The sequence below is a fragment of the Camellia sinensis genome, chromosome 3 (genome assembly GCF_055761805.1).
Source record: "Camellia sinensis isolate YWXY chromosome 3, ASM5576180v1, whole genome shotgun sequence".
NCBI classification, from domain to species: Eukaryota; Viridiplantae; Streptophyta; class Magnoliopsida; order Ericales; family Theaceae; genus Camellia; species Camellia sinensis.
The window spans coordinates 189,701,424-189,716,214 of record NC_138963.1 but is presented as its reverse complement, the minus strand read 5'-3'; the positions used below and the strand labels follow the sequence as shown (position 1 = coordinate 189,716,214).

Below are 14,791 nucleotides of genomic sequence, written 5' to 3'. Positions count from 1 at the left end.
AATATGTAACGGAAATTCCTCGTGCCCATGCCAGGCAAGAGAATGAGTTGTATATTTATGCTTGTTTTCTGCTTTTATTTTTTTTTTTTAAATACAAATATATATATATATATATATTTGGCCAACCGTTTCTGAAATTGTTTTCTAAAAAAAAAATCTATAAAAAACCCTGTTTAGCAAATATCAATAAGTTATTTGTAAATTTTCATCAAAAACCAAAAAATGAGAACTATATGAAAAAAAATGGGTATATACAAATTTTTCGTTGTTCTTATTTCTGAAAGAACAAAACAATACGACAAAAACACAACCAAACAAGCCTTTTGGCTCTCAAATTTTGCAAAAATCTAAATGAGAGAGAGAGAGAGAGAGAGAGAGAGGATCTCAAAGGAACAAATTCCAGTCTCTTCAGATCAACAAAAAAAAAAATCCAGTATCTCCAGCACTAAAAAATGGAAAACCATATTGACTAAAGCACAGGCAGTACTGAGTAAAAATAAAAAACCAATAACCTGTGTGAAACACCATTGTAACTGACCCAAACAATTAAAAGCACATAAAAATCTCGCATCTGGAAATTGTGCACTCGTAGAATTCGGATGAATGCCACTATTGTACTAGAAGGCAAATGTATCGGACTAGCACTTATCCAAAAACAAATGACTAGCAGCAACTCCTTTAAGTTCCAATGCAGTTTGTCTGACAGATAAACTCCGAAAGGAAAGCCAGATAAATAAGATTATACAATACATCATACAATTGATGTAAGAAACCTACATTTTAGGTGCCAATACAAGCTCTCAATTCCCTACCAGACTACTCCAGTGCATCCAACTGCTATGCAAACCAAAAGATTTGAGCTTTTTGTCCCTAATGCTTCCTCCTCTGTAAACCAGCAAAATTATCCAAAGCATGAAGCATAAATTCTCTAAATGTCTTTGCCATGTAAAAGCTCAAAATGAAACTGAAGATAAATGTAAGAATTTATGTATTATTGATTGATGTGATGTTATGTTTACATTGATTCATATATATAGAAGAGAAGAAGGTAGTAGGTGAAGGGGAGTAAGTGAAGTGTAGTAGATGAGGAGTAGGTGAGGAGCAGGTGGTGGTAGGTGATGGTAAATTTTAACAGCCCCCGCAAACTCAAGGAGGATAGAAACTAACCAACTTGAGTTTGGAGAGAGTAACAAAACAAGAAAATACATAAAAAAATATGGTCGTGTCAGACCATTGGTGAAGACACTGTATGGTGGTGTCATAACGTTGTAGAGGACACTGTATGGGGGTGTCATAACTTTGTAGAGGACACTGTATGGGGGTGTCATAACGTTGTAGAGGACACTGTATGGTGGTGTCATAACGGTGTAGAAGACAGTTTATGGGGTCATGTCGGACCGTTGTAGCAGACAATATTGTGACAGTTGTTGTGACAGTTTACGGAGTCTTGTTGGACCCTTGTAGAAACTAACCGGAATCAATGTCGGGACAGTTTACAGAGTCTTGTCGGACCCTTGAAGGAGCTAACCGGAATCAATGTCAGGACAGTTTACTGAGTCTTGTCGGACCCATGTAAAAGCTAACCGGAATCAACGTCGGGACAGTTTACAGAGTCTTGTCGGACCCATGAAGGAGCTAACCGGAATCAATGTCGGGACAATTTACAGAGTCTTGTCGGACCCTTAAAAAGTCGCACCCTCAAAAGTTGTGCCCAATCTTTCAAAAGGCGTGTCATCAAAAGGCGTGCCCAATCCATAAAAAGGCGTGCCATCAAAAGGCGAGCCCAAGTCATAAAAAGATGTGCCGGACATGATGGCGAGGCACGTGAGTGCCTTGGCTGGCGCGCCCGTTTCTCGTCTGGCGTCAAGTGGCGCGCGATACGCGTGGCTGCCTCGCTATTTAACCAAGGTTGATGCTGAGGCTGAGGCTGACAAAAAACTTCTGAAAATCCTCTGAAAAAACTCTTCCTTTGCTGAGAGAGAAACTCTGTAATACTCTGTAACCAACCCGTCTCTGAAACACTCAGCAACATGGCCTCTTCTTCCCGTCCAGCTACCCAGAACATGGCCTCCTCTTCCCGTGGTCTGCTCACGCTCTTTCCAGAACTGAACGAGTCCACAAGAGAAATAACTGGTGCGGTGGCCAATGAACCTCAACCAAACACCTCTGGTTTTTGCTCCGTTGAACTTTCCGATGCGGTCGGTGGAGCAAAAAATGGCGGTGCAAACTGATATTGAGGCCAATCAGTATACTCTGAAGTCATGTGTGAAAACCATGACTGCAGTCACAAACTTGTCGCACCGGCTGCAGAGCAGGACAAATGAGGTGCAACAGTTAAACTCCCCGCTGGCTCTACTCCAACGCATGTATAAGGATGCGCGAGCAGAGATAAGTGTGCTAAAGACAGAAAACAATGAGCTGAAGCGGAAGGCCACCGTGATGTTCCGATTTGGAGGGCCGCCATTTGCTGCAGTGGAGGAGCAGGGAGTAGTGATCATGCCCAGTGGAGTGGGAAACACGGAGACAACAACGGCAAGGGCCGCCCAGGACGGAGGCAAGAAGAAAAGACCGGCGGCAGAGTAGAGAAGAAAAATCCCGCCTGTGGATGAGGTTGTTGTGTGTGTGGGTGAGTTTTTTTTTTTTTTTTTTTTTTTTTTTTGGTGTAAAATTGTGATCGGGGTTGATCCCCGGATATGAATAAAATAAATGTGTTGTGCAAACCCGGATGGTAGGAAGGACATGCAGAAAAAAAAAAAAAAAAAAAAGGGTGAGAATGTGTGAATTGTTTTATTTTATTTTATTTTTTTTATTTATTTTTTTTATTTTTTTTATTTTTTTTATTTTTTTTTTGAAAGAAAGAAAGAAGATAAAATAAAATAAATAAAAAAGAGTATGGGTGTGGGCAAAACCAGCTGGATACCTAATGGCCAATGTAATATATCATACTATAATAATATAATATATTATAGTAGAACATACCAAATTGCTTTAGCAGCATATGGCGGAGGGACATGCCCATGTGGGGCAATTGCTTTAGCAGCAGTGTCTGTTCCAACATTAATTGTCTCATGGACAACCTTTTTAGACCTCTCAATGGCTTGATCAGTTCAGGGATTAATATGAGATCCAGTGGAAGTGCAGCCGTTGGTGGTATCACCGAGGGAGTGAATATGGAAGCCGTGAAGGCCCAGACGGAGGTCGCTGTTCTTCCTCTCTGATATGGGCTGCTCCTATATATATATATAGATAGATATATATATATAAAAACAAAATGGGAAAGCTTATATGTGATTCGATGACCTCATCACTGTGGAGGGACCCAATCTCAGCTCCATCTCTAGATTCAATCGAAGCCGTAGATCGTGCTAACCAGACATCGACGACCGCCACATGGGAAAACGTGTCCGGCTTAGAAGATCAGCAAAAGAGCCATCTACGGAGGCTCCACGCTAAGGGAGTCCTGTGGAAGCACCCAGGGGATGAGTCCTCGTCGGTTGTGTTCCGGCTGAGTCACGGGGGCGACGTGGAGGCCGACGGGAACTGTCTCTTCACGGCGTCGCAGAAGGCGATGGGATCGTCGGCGGCGAAGATCGATCCGAGAGAGCTGCGGCGGCGGACGGCGAGAAGGTTGTTTTTGGAAGATCTTGGATCTGTGGTGAGCGTTGAGGAGACAAGTGCGATTGATGATGCGATTAAGCATATGTATTGATTGATGATGCGATTAAGCATATGTATTCTCCATATCTCAAGTCTGGAAGTTTTGTGGGTTAGAGATTGAATCAAAGTAGTTATCTTGTGGGGATTGTTGCTGATCTCTGTGATGCGACTAAGGCCATTCAATGTGAGTTTCGAGCTAGAAGAGCCATGGAGGTTGGTTGAACTTGCAGAGAGAGAGGGAAGGCATGTGTAGAGGTCCGGCGGGCGGCCAAGGCGAGGCTGCCGCCCGCCGGTGAAGCAGAATTACTAGCTTCTTAACCTTGCTCTGATACCATGTAAGAATTTATGTATTATTGATTGATGTGATGTTATGTTTACATTGATTCATATATATAGAAGAGAAGAAGGTAGTAGGTGAAGTGTAGTAGGTGAGGAGTAGGTGAGGAGTAGGTGGTGGTAGGTGATGGTATATTGGTGGTAGGTGATGGTAAATTTTAACAATAAATAAGTTAGTATTTACAGAAGTGCAGACATTAACATATACATTTATGACAAGTCCCACTGCGGGAGCCAAGAAGGGTCAGATATAAGCAGTCTTACCCCGCATGTAGAGATATTGTTTCTTTGTTTTTAACCCATGACGTGCAAGTCACAATAGAGCAACCTTACCGCTATGCCAAAACCCACTCTTACTAGTCGAAACCACTCAAATATACATAAATTGTAAGTATGCTACGTACAGAGAATGAAACAGCTTGAAAATCTTCTTAAGTGTGTGCAAGCAATTCACATGGCCGAATTAGAAGTATGCTCTATATAAAACAAAACAGCTTGAAATTTTTCTTAAGTAGATCTCGGGGTGGGCCTGATCAGACTCATAAGCCAACCAAATCCACCCAGTTTTAGTCCTGGGGATTTAAATCATAGATGAAGTGTGCACATGGTCCTGTTAGATCAATTTATGAAGCTCTGTAATCAAGTGTTGCCCACTTCAAAGTTGCAAACAATACTAAAAAAATAATGCATAAGAAAAATATTAGTCAAGGTAATGTATAACAATTCTAAGGAGAGAATTTATCAGGCACGAAATATGTTTAATAAACATGAAATAGATACCATAATAATTTAAAAAATTCAATTACCTTCCGTTTCATTGGTCTTCTTTCTCCACTATCGTCATTGCCAAAGCCTGTCATTTCCTCACCAACATTGTCCTCCAAGGGTAAACTTTTAATTTCATCATAAAAACTGTCCGTCAGACCAAGAAACCTGGTACAAACAAATGATGCACCATCAGGCCAGATTATCAGCTTAATAAATTTTACAGACCACCAAAAGTTAAGGAGAACATTATATAAGGGTTGATATTTTATTGCACTAACCCATTTCTTGACTTCTTCAAGTGTTTCATTTTATTTTTCTCCACCTTTGTCAGAGGGGCACGAGTAAAAAGCTCCTCTTCTCGCCTTGCACGCTCTTCCATCTTGGCCCTATATCTAATAACTTCTCTACTTTCAGTTCCAACAATTTCTCTCACCTGTGTTTCAATCATAGTCATTTAAAAACTAACATAACAATCTTGCAGTCATCCAAAATTAGCAACACAATTAATGGCAATCCACAACTCACCTCTTCTGGTCTTCCCTCGAGGTCGTCCATCAGTTCTCTCACATACGCACTTTGCCTAGCTTCTCGCAAAACTGCTTTATCCTTCCTCATTGCATTTCTTTCCTGTTTTGATACCTTATCTTCCTCCATAGAAGTAGGGGCGAATTTCGGGGGTCGATACACACCACCACCATCCTATAATTCATGGAGATGGACTTAATAAAACAAAATTTTCAAATTGTTCTTTAATTAATGATTTATTTTAAGGAAACATTGCAGAAAATGAACAAGGATGTCAACTTCAATGTGTAAATTAAATACTCGCCCAACCTCTTCAGGCCTTTATCTCCATCATCCTTAAATATAAAGTGCTTCTTAAATACCTTCTACTCACCTCATGACTTGTATTTGTTTTGCTAACAAGCATGTCTGGGTTTGGGCGATATTTCAACAGATCCTCTGTCTTCTGAGTTAATTCTTCTTCCTTCTCACTTGAACCTACTTTATCCACTGCACCAGCTGTAACCTTTGTGAGCTTCTGAATTTGGTATTGTAGCTTTTTGTCAATTGGGCGAACCTGGATGAAGCAAAATGATTATGAATTTTGTGAAATCATTAATCAAGTATGAAGATTAATAAGAAGAAAAATAAACAGATCAACACCTTCTCCAAAAATAATCTTATCTCCACGAGGCTCCGAACAACAGGATGTCCCTCAATTGATAAACCTTTTGCCTTGAGAAGCAAATAATAGACAAGTGACTGGCAATAGTTTAAAAGCAGCAAGTGTTTGGCCTCAAGGTAACTTATCCCATCTGCAGTTGGAAAATGATCTTCTCTCACCTAATAGACAAAACTACTAATATTAAGTAAGCAACATAAACTACACAAATGGTTTACCAAATTTTGTGATATTTACAGCTGTGAAAAGTTTGCAACAATGCATTGTTAACGACAGTGGTAATGCTAGTGATGGTGTCTCGATGATGATCAAATCAGGAGTAGTTACAAAGCAGTATCTCATTATTCTCAAAGCAACTACATTTAGCCAGTTCTCAGAAGCTTCTTCTTCTTAATCCTCCCCAAACAATACCTTCAACACAACTTGTGTAAATGATAAAATTGTTATATGCTATTGCACACACAAATAGATACAGGCCTACACAAGCACACGCATTCAACAAGCAATAATGTTATATTCAATTCCTTTAAGCTTTTTCTTTTTATTTTTCCCGATTTTCTTGCTTCTGAACAAATTATTTCCAACGGACAATTGAAGATCATAAACTTGCCTCTCTTTCTGTTATTTTTTTCCTTTTAAAATTCAATTACCTTATGCATTTAAGAACATGATCTATAAAATGCCTTCAAATAAATTAACTCAAAAAGAGTGTTTCCAACCTTTGCAGTTAAAGCTTGCACTTTGCTCCTCAACATATCTAATCCTTCCTTCATTTCTTTCAATACCGCAGCTAACCGAGGAGCTTCTCTGAAACAACCCAAATTAGAACAACATCATTAGGCTTCATCCCATAACAATACAAGCCGAAAACTCGAGCCTCACAAATTCATAAGCCTAGCTCGAACTTTAAGCTATCAAACTGAGGGTACAAAATATTTGAAAGCACAAAAAACAGAGATAGATACATATATATGTGTATATATGTGTGTGTGTGTGCGCGCGCGCAATTGAGCTTACGTGTTTAGTCTCTCAGAATTATCTGTTTCCTCCATGACGTCTTCGAAGCTCCAATTAGCCTCAGATTTATAAAAAAATAAATCTTTTTCAGAACCTGGTTGAACTGACATGGAAATTTTTTTGTTATAAGCTTCAATAAGCGATATTCATCCAGGAAATCAACAAGTGAATGTGAATGAGAATGAGAAAGAGAATATGAAGACGATATATTTTCTCGGAAAATTCACGAACTATTTGCCATCAAATCAATCCAAGAAAATATATGCATGCATGAAGATGCCTAACCTGAATCGTCCTAGTGGATTAAACTCTGCTTCTTCTTCTTCTTCTTCTTCTTCTTCTTCGTCTGCTTCTTAAAATCTCTTATAAACCCTAACTGGCCTGAATAGTCTGGTCCATGGTTTTGCCGTTTTGCTGTTTAGGGTTGTACCTAGTCTCATTTTATTTGACAGAAGGTACAATCAATTAAAGCATAAAATGCAATCAGGATAATGACCCGCGTTACTCATACGCGGTGACCGATTATCTAGTGCATTAATGTTCCAAGCCACGTCGTGTTGGGAGAATTTTTTTCACATAAAATAAAATAGTAGTTTTAGGCCCTTATGGGTAATGCATTAGAAAAAAATCGAAATTCAGTAATATTTGTCCGTATTGTTTATTGTTTATTTTTTATTTTTTTGGTAAGAGTTAGATTTTCTAAGTATTTTTTTTGATGGGACTGTGCAGAGGTGTAAAAATGACCCGGACTAACCTATCCCGATTCAAGCTCAGGTCAACTCACCATCAAGCCTAGCAGGTTCCCACCAACAACTGGGTCAGGCCAAGACTCGCGCAAAATCGCAACCCAAGCCCAAGCTTAGACCCAAAGATACTCGGGTCTTGGGCTGGACCACCAAACTTGGACCTAGACTTACGCTTGGAGCGGGCCTGGAGTAGACCTAACTATTTTTTTTTTTTTCCCACTGGAATTTTATTATTTCTCACAAAAGAGCTTGAAAATGAGAGTGGGCTTCGAGCGGGGTGAGCCTCAAGCCAAGTCTTAGAGTAGACCTTTGAACGGGCCAGTGGACTTATCTCTGAACGGGCCTAGTGGGTCAGGCCTCAAAACAAGCTACACTGGCCTAGAGTCTCGGGTTACATTCGGGCTGGGCCACGCACGGCTTCAAGTGAGTCGCGGACCGATAGGTCAATTTTACACCCCTAGCCAATGGTAAAAAAATTTGAAATTACAAAATGTCTTGAGATTTTAATATATATTAATTTTTATTTTATTTTTTAAAGTTTGATGCTTATAATGAATTAAAACTTGTATCTCCAATTTATTTAGTTTTAATCGTCCAGTTTTAAACTTATTTCAATCTAGATCGTGGGTTCGCTTTCGTTTTAAAAATATGATTTTTTAAAGTTCTATATTTCTTTTCTTTTCTTTTCTTTTCTTTTTTTTGTTGAAGAAAATGGGATAAACAAAAAAATATTATATTAGTTAAGGTCCTTTAAAACAAGCTACACTTTCTATAAAAAAAATTAAATAAATAAATAATAACCATGAATTTCCTTATCATCCCAAGACCGTGCTCTCCTTGTTTAACAATTAGTACTCTCATCGTTCCACGATTGCACGAATAAAACCGATTGCTTTTAACATTTTTCAAGCATTTACACATTCCAAACCTATCACAAATCATTGAATTTTAACGTACTCATCGAATCAATAAGAAAGCAAGAAGTTAAAAAGTCGAGGCATCACAACACAACTCACAATCAGTTGAAATCAATTACAAAAGCAACCATTTTCACCAAAATTTCGTCAAATAACTCAATCAACAGCTGTAAAACACAGAATATATATATATATTATATGCGGTAAACTGTTATTAAATGTTGTCTAGTATATTAGGATTTATACTTTGATTGTTCAAATATAAGTTAATTATTATTTCTTCAATAAAAAGTTCAATTTGTCCTTAAAACAATGTAATTATGATTAGTTGAAAAATTATGAAATTTTGAATCTTATTGGAATTAGTACAAATAGATTCATTTATACAATTTAATACTAAGTGAATATCATATGTTGGTGATTCATCTAGGTTTGGTAAATGGGTGAGAGCAAGGCGGTAGGATCCTCTAGAGTGATCCCCCTTGAGTGATGTCCTAAAGTAGAGGAGAGGAGCCCAACACATGTCCTCACTCAGCTTCCAAGGGTTGAGATTTAAACTCACCAAAACGACGTCGTTTTGGTGAGTATATTTCAAAAAAAATAATAAAAATAAAAATTCAAAGGTTGATGTTAGATCCCTGTGTAACAACAATGGTAGCAACATCTCTATCTTTGGCGAGTGGAGAAAAAAAGCATTATTGGTGGCTTAGCAACAGAAAGGTATTTCAAACACCTTGATGATGATGATGATCAGGTGAGTAAATTGAAAATAAATAAATAAACAAAAATTGAAAGGTTGATGTTAGATACTTGTGCAACAATAGGGGTGTAAAAATGGCCCGGGACCCGTGGGCGGCCCGAAGCCTGCCCGAAGCCCGCATCGGGCCCCCCCGTTTCGGTCCGATTAAGCCCGGGCCCAAGCCCGGTCTAGTACCTTGGGCCTGGGCGGCCTTCCATTTTGGAGCCCGGCCCGTTAGCCCGGCCCGACCCCAAAAAAATCGGCCATTGCGGACGGCCCACCTCGGCCAAGCAATTTTTGTTAAAAAAAAAAAAACAAAAAACAACTTACAATAGTTAAATAATTAAAATAAATAAATAAAAATATTGATTTTATAAAAATAATAAAATAAAAATATTGATCTTATAAAAATAAAGAAATAAAATAATTAATCTTATAAAAATAAAAAAATAAAAAGATTGATCTTATTAAAATAAAAAAAATAAAAAGATTGATCTTATAAAAATAAAAAGATTGATCTTATAAAAATAAAAAAATAAAATAATTGATCTTATAAAAATAAAAAATAAAAAAATTGATCTTATAAAAATAAAAAATAAAATAATTGATCTTAAAAAATAAAAAGATTGATCTTATAAAAATAAAATAATTAAATAATTAAATAAATAAAAAGATTGATCTTATAAAAATAAAAATAAAAAAAATAATATAATTAAATAAATAACATTAATAATTTAAACATAAAACAAAAAATAATAATAATTTATTAAATTAAAATCAAATTATGAATTATTTAATAAAAAATGATAATATGATGTATCACTGTGTGCACAGCAGCACAATCTGTGTGTGTGGGGTTGGGAAAGTGGGAAAGTGCACCTCATAACTAGGGATGGCAATTTGAAACCGGCCCGACGGGAATCCCGACCCCGACTCCAATTTTAGCAGTTTTTACCCGAAAAATACCCCCGACGGGGAGGGGACGGTATTTGAAAATCAATCTCCGATCTGTTCGAGGCCGGGGACGGTGATCAGTGTTCAAGCCCCGCCCCGGCCCGACCCGGCCCCGACCCCCGGTTCCGATCCCCGCCTCGGTTCCCCGACATGAAATTACTAATATACCCTCGTTTATATATATAATATATGTGTATTGTGTTAGGGCTTGGCACACTCATTCACACAAACTATTTCTCTCCTCTCTCTCTCTCTCATACACAGTGCCTCTCCTTCGCTTCTCTCTACTCTCTCTCACTCTCGCAGATACACAGTGCCTCCTCAGTGCCTCCATCACTGTCTGCGATGCCTCCGCGATGCTTCTCTCTACTCTCGCACCTCTCCACCGTCACAGATCGCAGCCACCGTCGCAATCGCAGTCACCACTCTCTCTTTCTCAGATCTGTGTTGATCTCACAGATACACAGATCTCAGATCTCATATCTAGGTTGATCTCCGTCATCGCCGCCGATCTTCACCGAGCTCCTCCGTATCTGGGTTGGATCTAGGGTTTACATATATGTATATTATATATATATATATGACTATATAGATTTGTTTATACAAATATATATATCTGAATGAGTATATAGATCTGTTTTTTTTTCTAAATTTATAAACAGATCTGATGATGTTCATTGTGCATTAGTTCATTGTTCATTATTGAAGATGAATAATGATAAATTTACAGATTTTCATTGTTCATTAGATGATGTTCATTGTTCATTAGTTCATTGGTTCTGTGTAGATGATAAATTTATTTATGATGTTCATTGTTCATTATTTACAGATTTTTATAGATAAAAAAAAAATCGGGGATTTTTCGGGGTCGGGGATCCCCGATCCCTGATCGGGGGCGGGGATGGGACCGGGCTATGAGTCCCCGTCGGGGATCGGGGCCGGGGCCGGGGAAAATTCGAGCATCGGGGATCGGGGACGGGGAGTGTGATCCCCGGCCCCGCCCCGCCCCGCCCCGTTGCAATTCCTACTCATAACCTGATGGGAAAGTACATCTAAAGTCCTAAGCTCACGTGAAAGAAAAAAAAAATATATATATATATATATTAAATTTGAAGGTAATACTGGGCTTGTGAAGGTGCACCACGAGTCCTATTTTGATAATCTGAACCGTTTAATGTGTAGAAATCTTCCATTACTATATGTTTATAAAAAATCAAGTTAATCGGATATCGCTAACTATGTGATCAAATCAATTTGGTATAAAAATGCATGGTGTTACAGTTAATGGTTTACAAAAAAAACTAATCCGATCAGATAGTTATAGATATCCGATCAACGTGATTTTTTACAAACATATAATACTCGACGAGTTGTACACATTCAACGGTTCCGATTAGCAAAACGAGACCCGTGATGGCTCCCACTGGCCAAAGAGCACCGTTCAAATGGTTGCTCGAGAAGGAGGCAGCCATTTCCTAGCCTAGCCTTAATTTTGAGCCGTTGCATTGCAAATTTGCATCTCCTCTACAACTCAAATGGATATATATAAAACGGTCATAATAATTCAAATGTAGAGATGACAATCAGAAACCGACCCGACGGGGGCCCAATTTCTCCGACCCCGAATTGAGCGGTTATTCCTTGAAAAATTCCCCCAACGGGCTGGGGATGGTATTAAAAATTGAATCCCTGATGACATTCAGGCTGAGGACGGGGATATCTGTTTCAGCTCCGGACCCGGTCCCGATCCCCGTCCCGCTTGCCCCATGTGAAATGACTATTTTGCCCCTGGCTATATATAACATGTGTGTGTGTGTGTTTTCGGGCTTTGGTTGAACAGAACACACACACAACACAAAGCCAAAGCCAAAGCCATCCCTCCCTCACCTTACTCAAATTTCTCTCTCTTAGATTCTTATCATCAGCATCTAGAACAGATCTAAACAGATCCATCGATCCTCCACCACCACCGCCTCCGTCATCATCATCTAGATCAGAGCAAAACAGATTTGAACAGATCCGCCGATCCTCTACCGCCACCGCCTCCGTCGCCATGGCTTCCTCTTCGCAACACCACCTCTGTCCGGCCTCTGTTGCAGCTCCGTCGCAAAACAGCTTGACGAACAAATCTGCGGTTTTTTTTTTTAAGTTGTTGTTGATGATATATATATATATATATACGCATGTGTGTGGGTAACGAACAAGTTTAGATTTTTTTATTTTTTTAAGTTGATGATGATAGATACATATATGTGTAATGAATAATTTCAGTTTATTTTTTATTTTTTATTTATTTATTTTTTTGAAGTTGTTGTTGATGATGATGATAGATTCATATATATATATATATATATATGTATATATGCGTGTGTGTAACGTGTGTGTAACGAACAAAGTTAAATTTTTTTTTATTTTTTTAAGTTGTTGATGATAATATTATATCTGTGTGTGCAATGAACAATTTGGAATTTTTTTTTTTTTTTAAGTTGATGTTGATGATGATGATAGATATATAAGTGTGTGTGTGCATGTGTAATGTGTGTGTAATATGAACAGGTTCAGATTTTTTAATTTTTTTTAAAGTTGTTGATGATGATGAAATATATTCAATACAACAGATTGAAATTTTTGTTGTTGTTGTTTTCGTGTTTAAAAAAAAAAACAAACAAGTCGGGGATTTTCAGGGTCGGGGAAATCCGAACCCCAATCGGGGGCGGGCGCAGGGGGGGCGATAGGGTTCCCGTCGGGGATCGGGGCCGGGGACGGGGAATTTCTCACTATCGGGGATCGATGACGGGGGTGTGGTCCCCCGTCCCGCTGCCATTCCTATTCAAAACGGTTAGATTTTAAACTAGTATAAATATATTTTAGTTTTCAAAATATATTTCACAACAAATCATTCTCTCTTTCTTTTCAACTCTCTCAATCTCTCTAAACTCTCAATTAATTTTGAAGTGTTATCACTAAGTGGCTATTGCAATTGTGCAACAAGAAACTTTTAGCAGAAGAAGAAAATTTCTATATGGCATTCACCAGTCGATAACATTAATTAGTTTAATTAAATTTATGCATATATATTAATTATTATTTTTTACTGATTGAATTTATACATTATTTAAATTAATTGTTAATTCTTATATATTGTTTTACTTGCGTTGCTATGGATCCTAATATGCCTAATGTTTATGTCGATGTTGATACATATACTACACCACATGAATTAGTTGATTCTCTTTCTAATATCCATGTTCCAACAGTTGCATCATCATCTAGGAATATAAGTGGTAGTGTTTGGAATGGTGGAAACAAAATGAATCTATGTGGCCTGTGCTTTCATAGATGGCCTGTGATATACTAACCGTTCCTATTTCTACAGTTGATTCAAAAACAGCTTTTAGTGCAGGTGGACGGGTGCTGAGTAACTATAAGAGCAGGCTTTTACTCGAAATGGTAGAGGCATTGATGATATCTAGGGATCATATGCACGCGTTTATAATAAGACAAAATTTTAGTGAAAATTAGCGAATTCAATATGATTTGGATGACATATCATCGGGCAACGCGATTGAAATGTCTGTCTCCTCCGATAATTGATCAACAATTTATTTTTTACTATTTCATTTCTTGGTTTTTTCTTGTTTTTTTTTTTGTATTAGATTATTGAGGTGGAATATAATGCAAATGATTGGTAGGCTAGTAGGTGCCAACCTAGTTGGGATATACTTGACCTATAGTGATGCAATTGCTATACCATCATCAGTAATCTACACCTAATTTATTTAATAATATCAATTTTTGTAATATTTGATTTCATTTTGAAATAAAAAATTGTTCATTCAATAAATGTTTTATAAATAATTTAATATTGTAATATTGAAAGTTTCAATTTCATATATATAAAATTATTAATTTCGAAAAAAAAATTACATAATTGCATACTTTTTTAGTTATAAGTTCACAATTAAAAAAACATAAGTCATATATAATTAAATTTAAATATCACTATAAAACATTACATATCCAAACAAAATATCTCATTAATCATAATTAAAATACTTTAGTATAATTTTTTTTTTAATTTTTTATTTCTATTATTTAAAAAAAAGCCCGACTAGGCCGGCCCCGCGGACCAAGGCCCTAGCCCAGGCCCTATTATGAGTGGGCTTGGGGCTGGACCCCACATTTTAGCCCATGAGCCGGGCCGCCCTGCTAAAAAATCGCGAGCCCACAAAGCCTGAATGGGCCGGGCCATTATTACACCCTTATGCAACAACAATGGCAACAGAACGGTATTTCAAACACCTTGATAATGATCAGGTGAGTGAATTGAAAAAAATAAAAAAATTCAAAGGTTGAAGTTAGATCTTGTGCAACAATAATGGCAGCAATTCAAACACCTTGATGATGATGATGATGATGATCAGGTGAGTAATTTGAAAAATAAAAATAAAAATAAAAATTCAAAGGATGA

At 37.6% G+C, this 14,791-nt stretch overlaps 1 protein-coding gene across 5 annotated transcripts; it reads right to left on the bottom strand.

The window, feature by feature from the left end:
- Positions 1–237: 237 nt before the first annotated feature.
- On the bottom strand, positions 238–7,462 carry LOC114285992 (uncharacterized). 5 transcript variants are annotated; one of them, XR_014365032.1, is made up of 10 exons: positions 7,250–7,461; positions 6,965–7,067; positions 6,667–6,754; positions 5,929–6,108; positions 5,660–5,842; positions 5,287–5,460; positions 5,040–5,194; positions 4,800–4,926; positions 814–885; positions 595–714 (listed from the first exon to the last, which is right to left on the bottom strand). XR_014365032.1 is itself a non-coding variant. In XM_082921758.1 (9 exons), exons 2-9 carry the CDS (start codon positions 6,997–6,999, stop codon positions 871–873), a joined length of 957 nt encoding a protein of 318 aa, XP_082777884.1. In that variant the 5' UTR covers positions 7,000–7,058; positions 7,250–7,462; the 3' UTR covers positions 238–870. The 5 variants fall into 5 exon arrangements, 2 of the variants coding, with proteins under 2 accessions (XP_082777884.1, XP_082777883.1); XR_014365031.1 differs by having other exon boundaries at positions 238–976; positions 4,164–4,926; positions 6,965–7,058; positions 7,250–7,462; XR_014365030.1 differs by having other exon boundaries at positions 238–976; positions 4,164–4,926.
- Positions 7,463–14,791: the final 7,329 nt, after the last annotated feature.

What these genes read in the sequence shown, in the direction of transcription:
- LOC114285992 (XM_082921758.1), bottom strand. Translation starts at nt 6,999, where the DNA reads ATGGAGGAAACAGATAATTCTGAGAGACTAAACAC. An exon ending in AAACAAATACAAGTCATGAG is followed by an intron (nt 5,461 to 5,659) that starts GTGAGTAGAAGG and finishes CATGAATTATAG; the next exon opens with GATGGTGGTGGTGTGTATCG. An exon ending in TTGAAGAAGTCAAGAAATGG is followed by an intron (nt 4,927 to 5,039) that starts GTTAGTGCAATA and finishes TGTTTGTACCAG; the next exon opens with GTTTCTTGGTCTGACGGACA.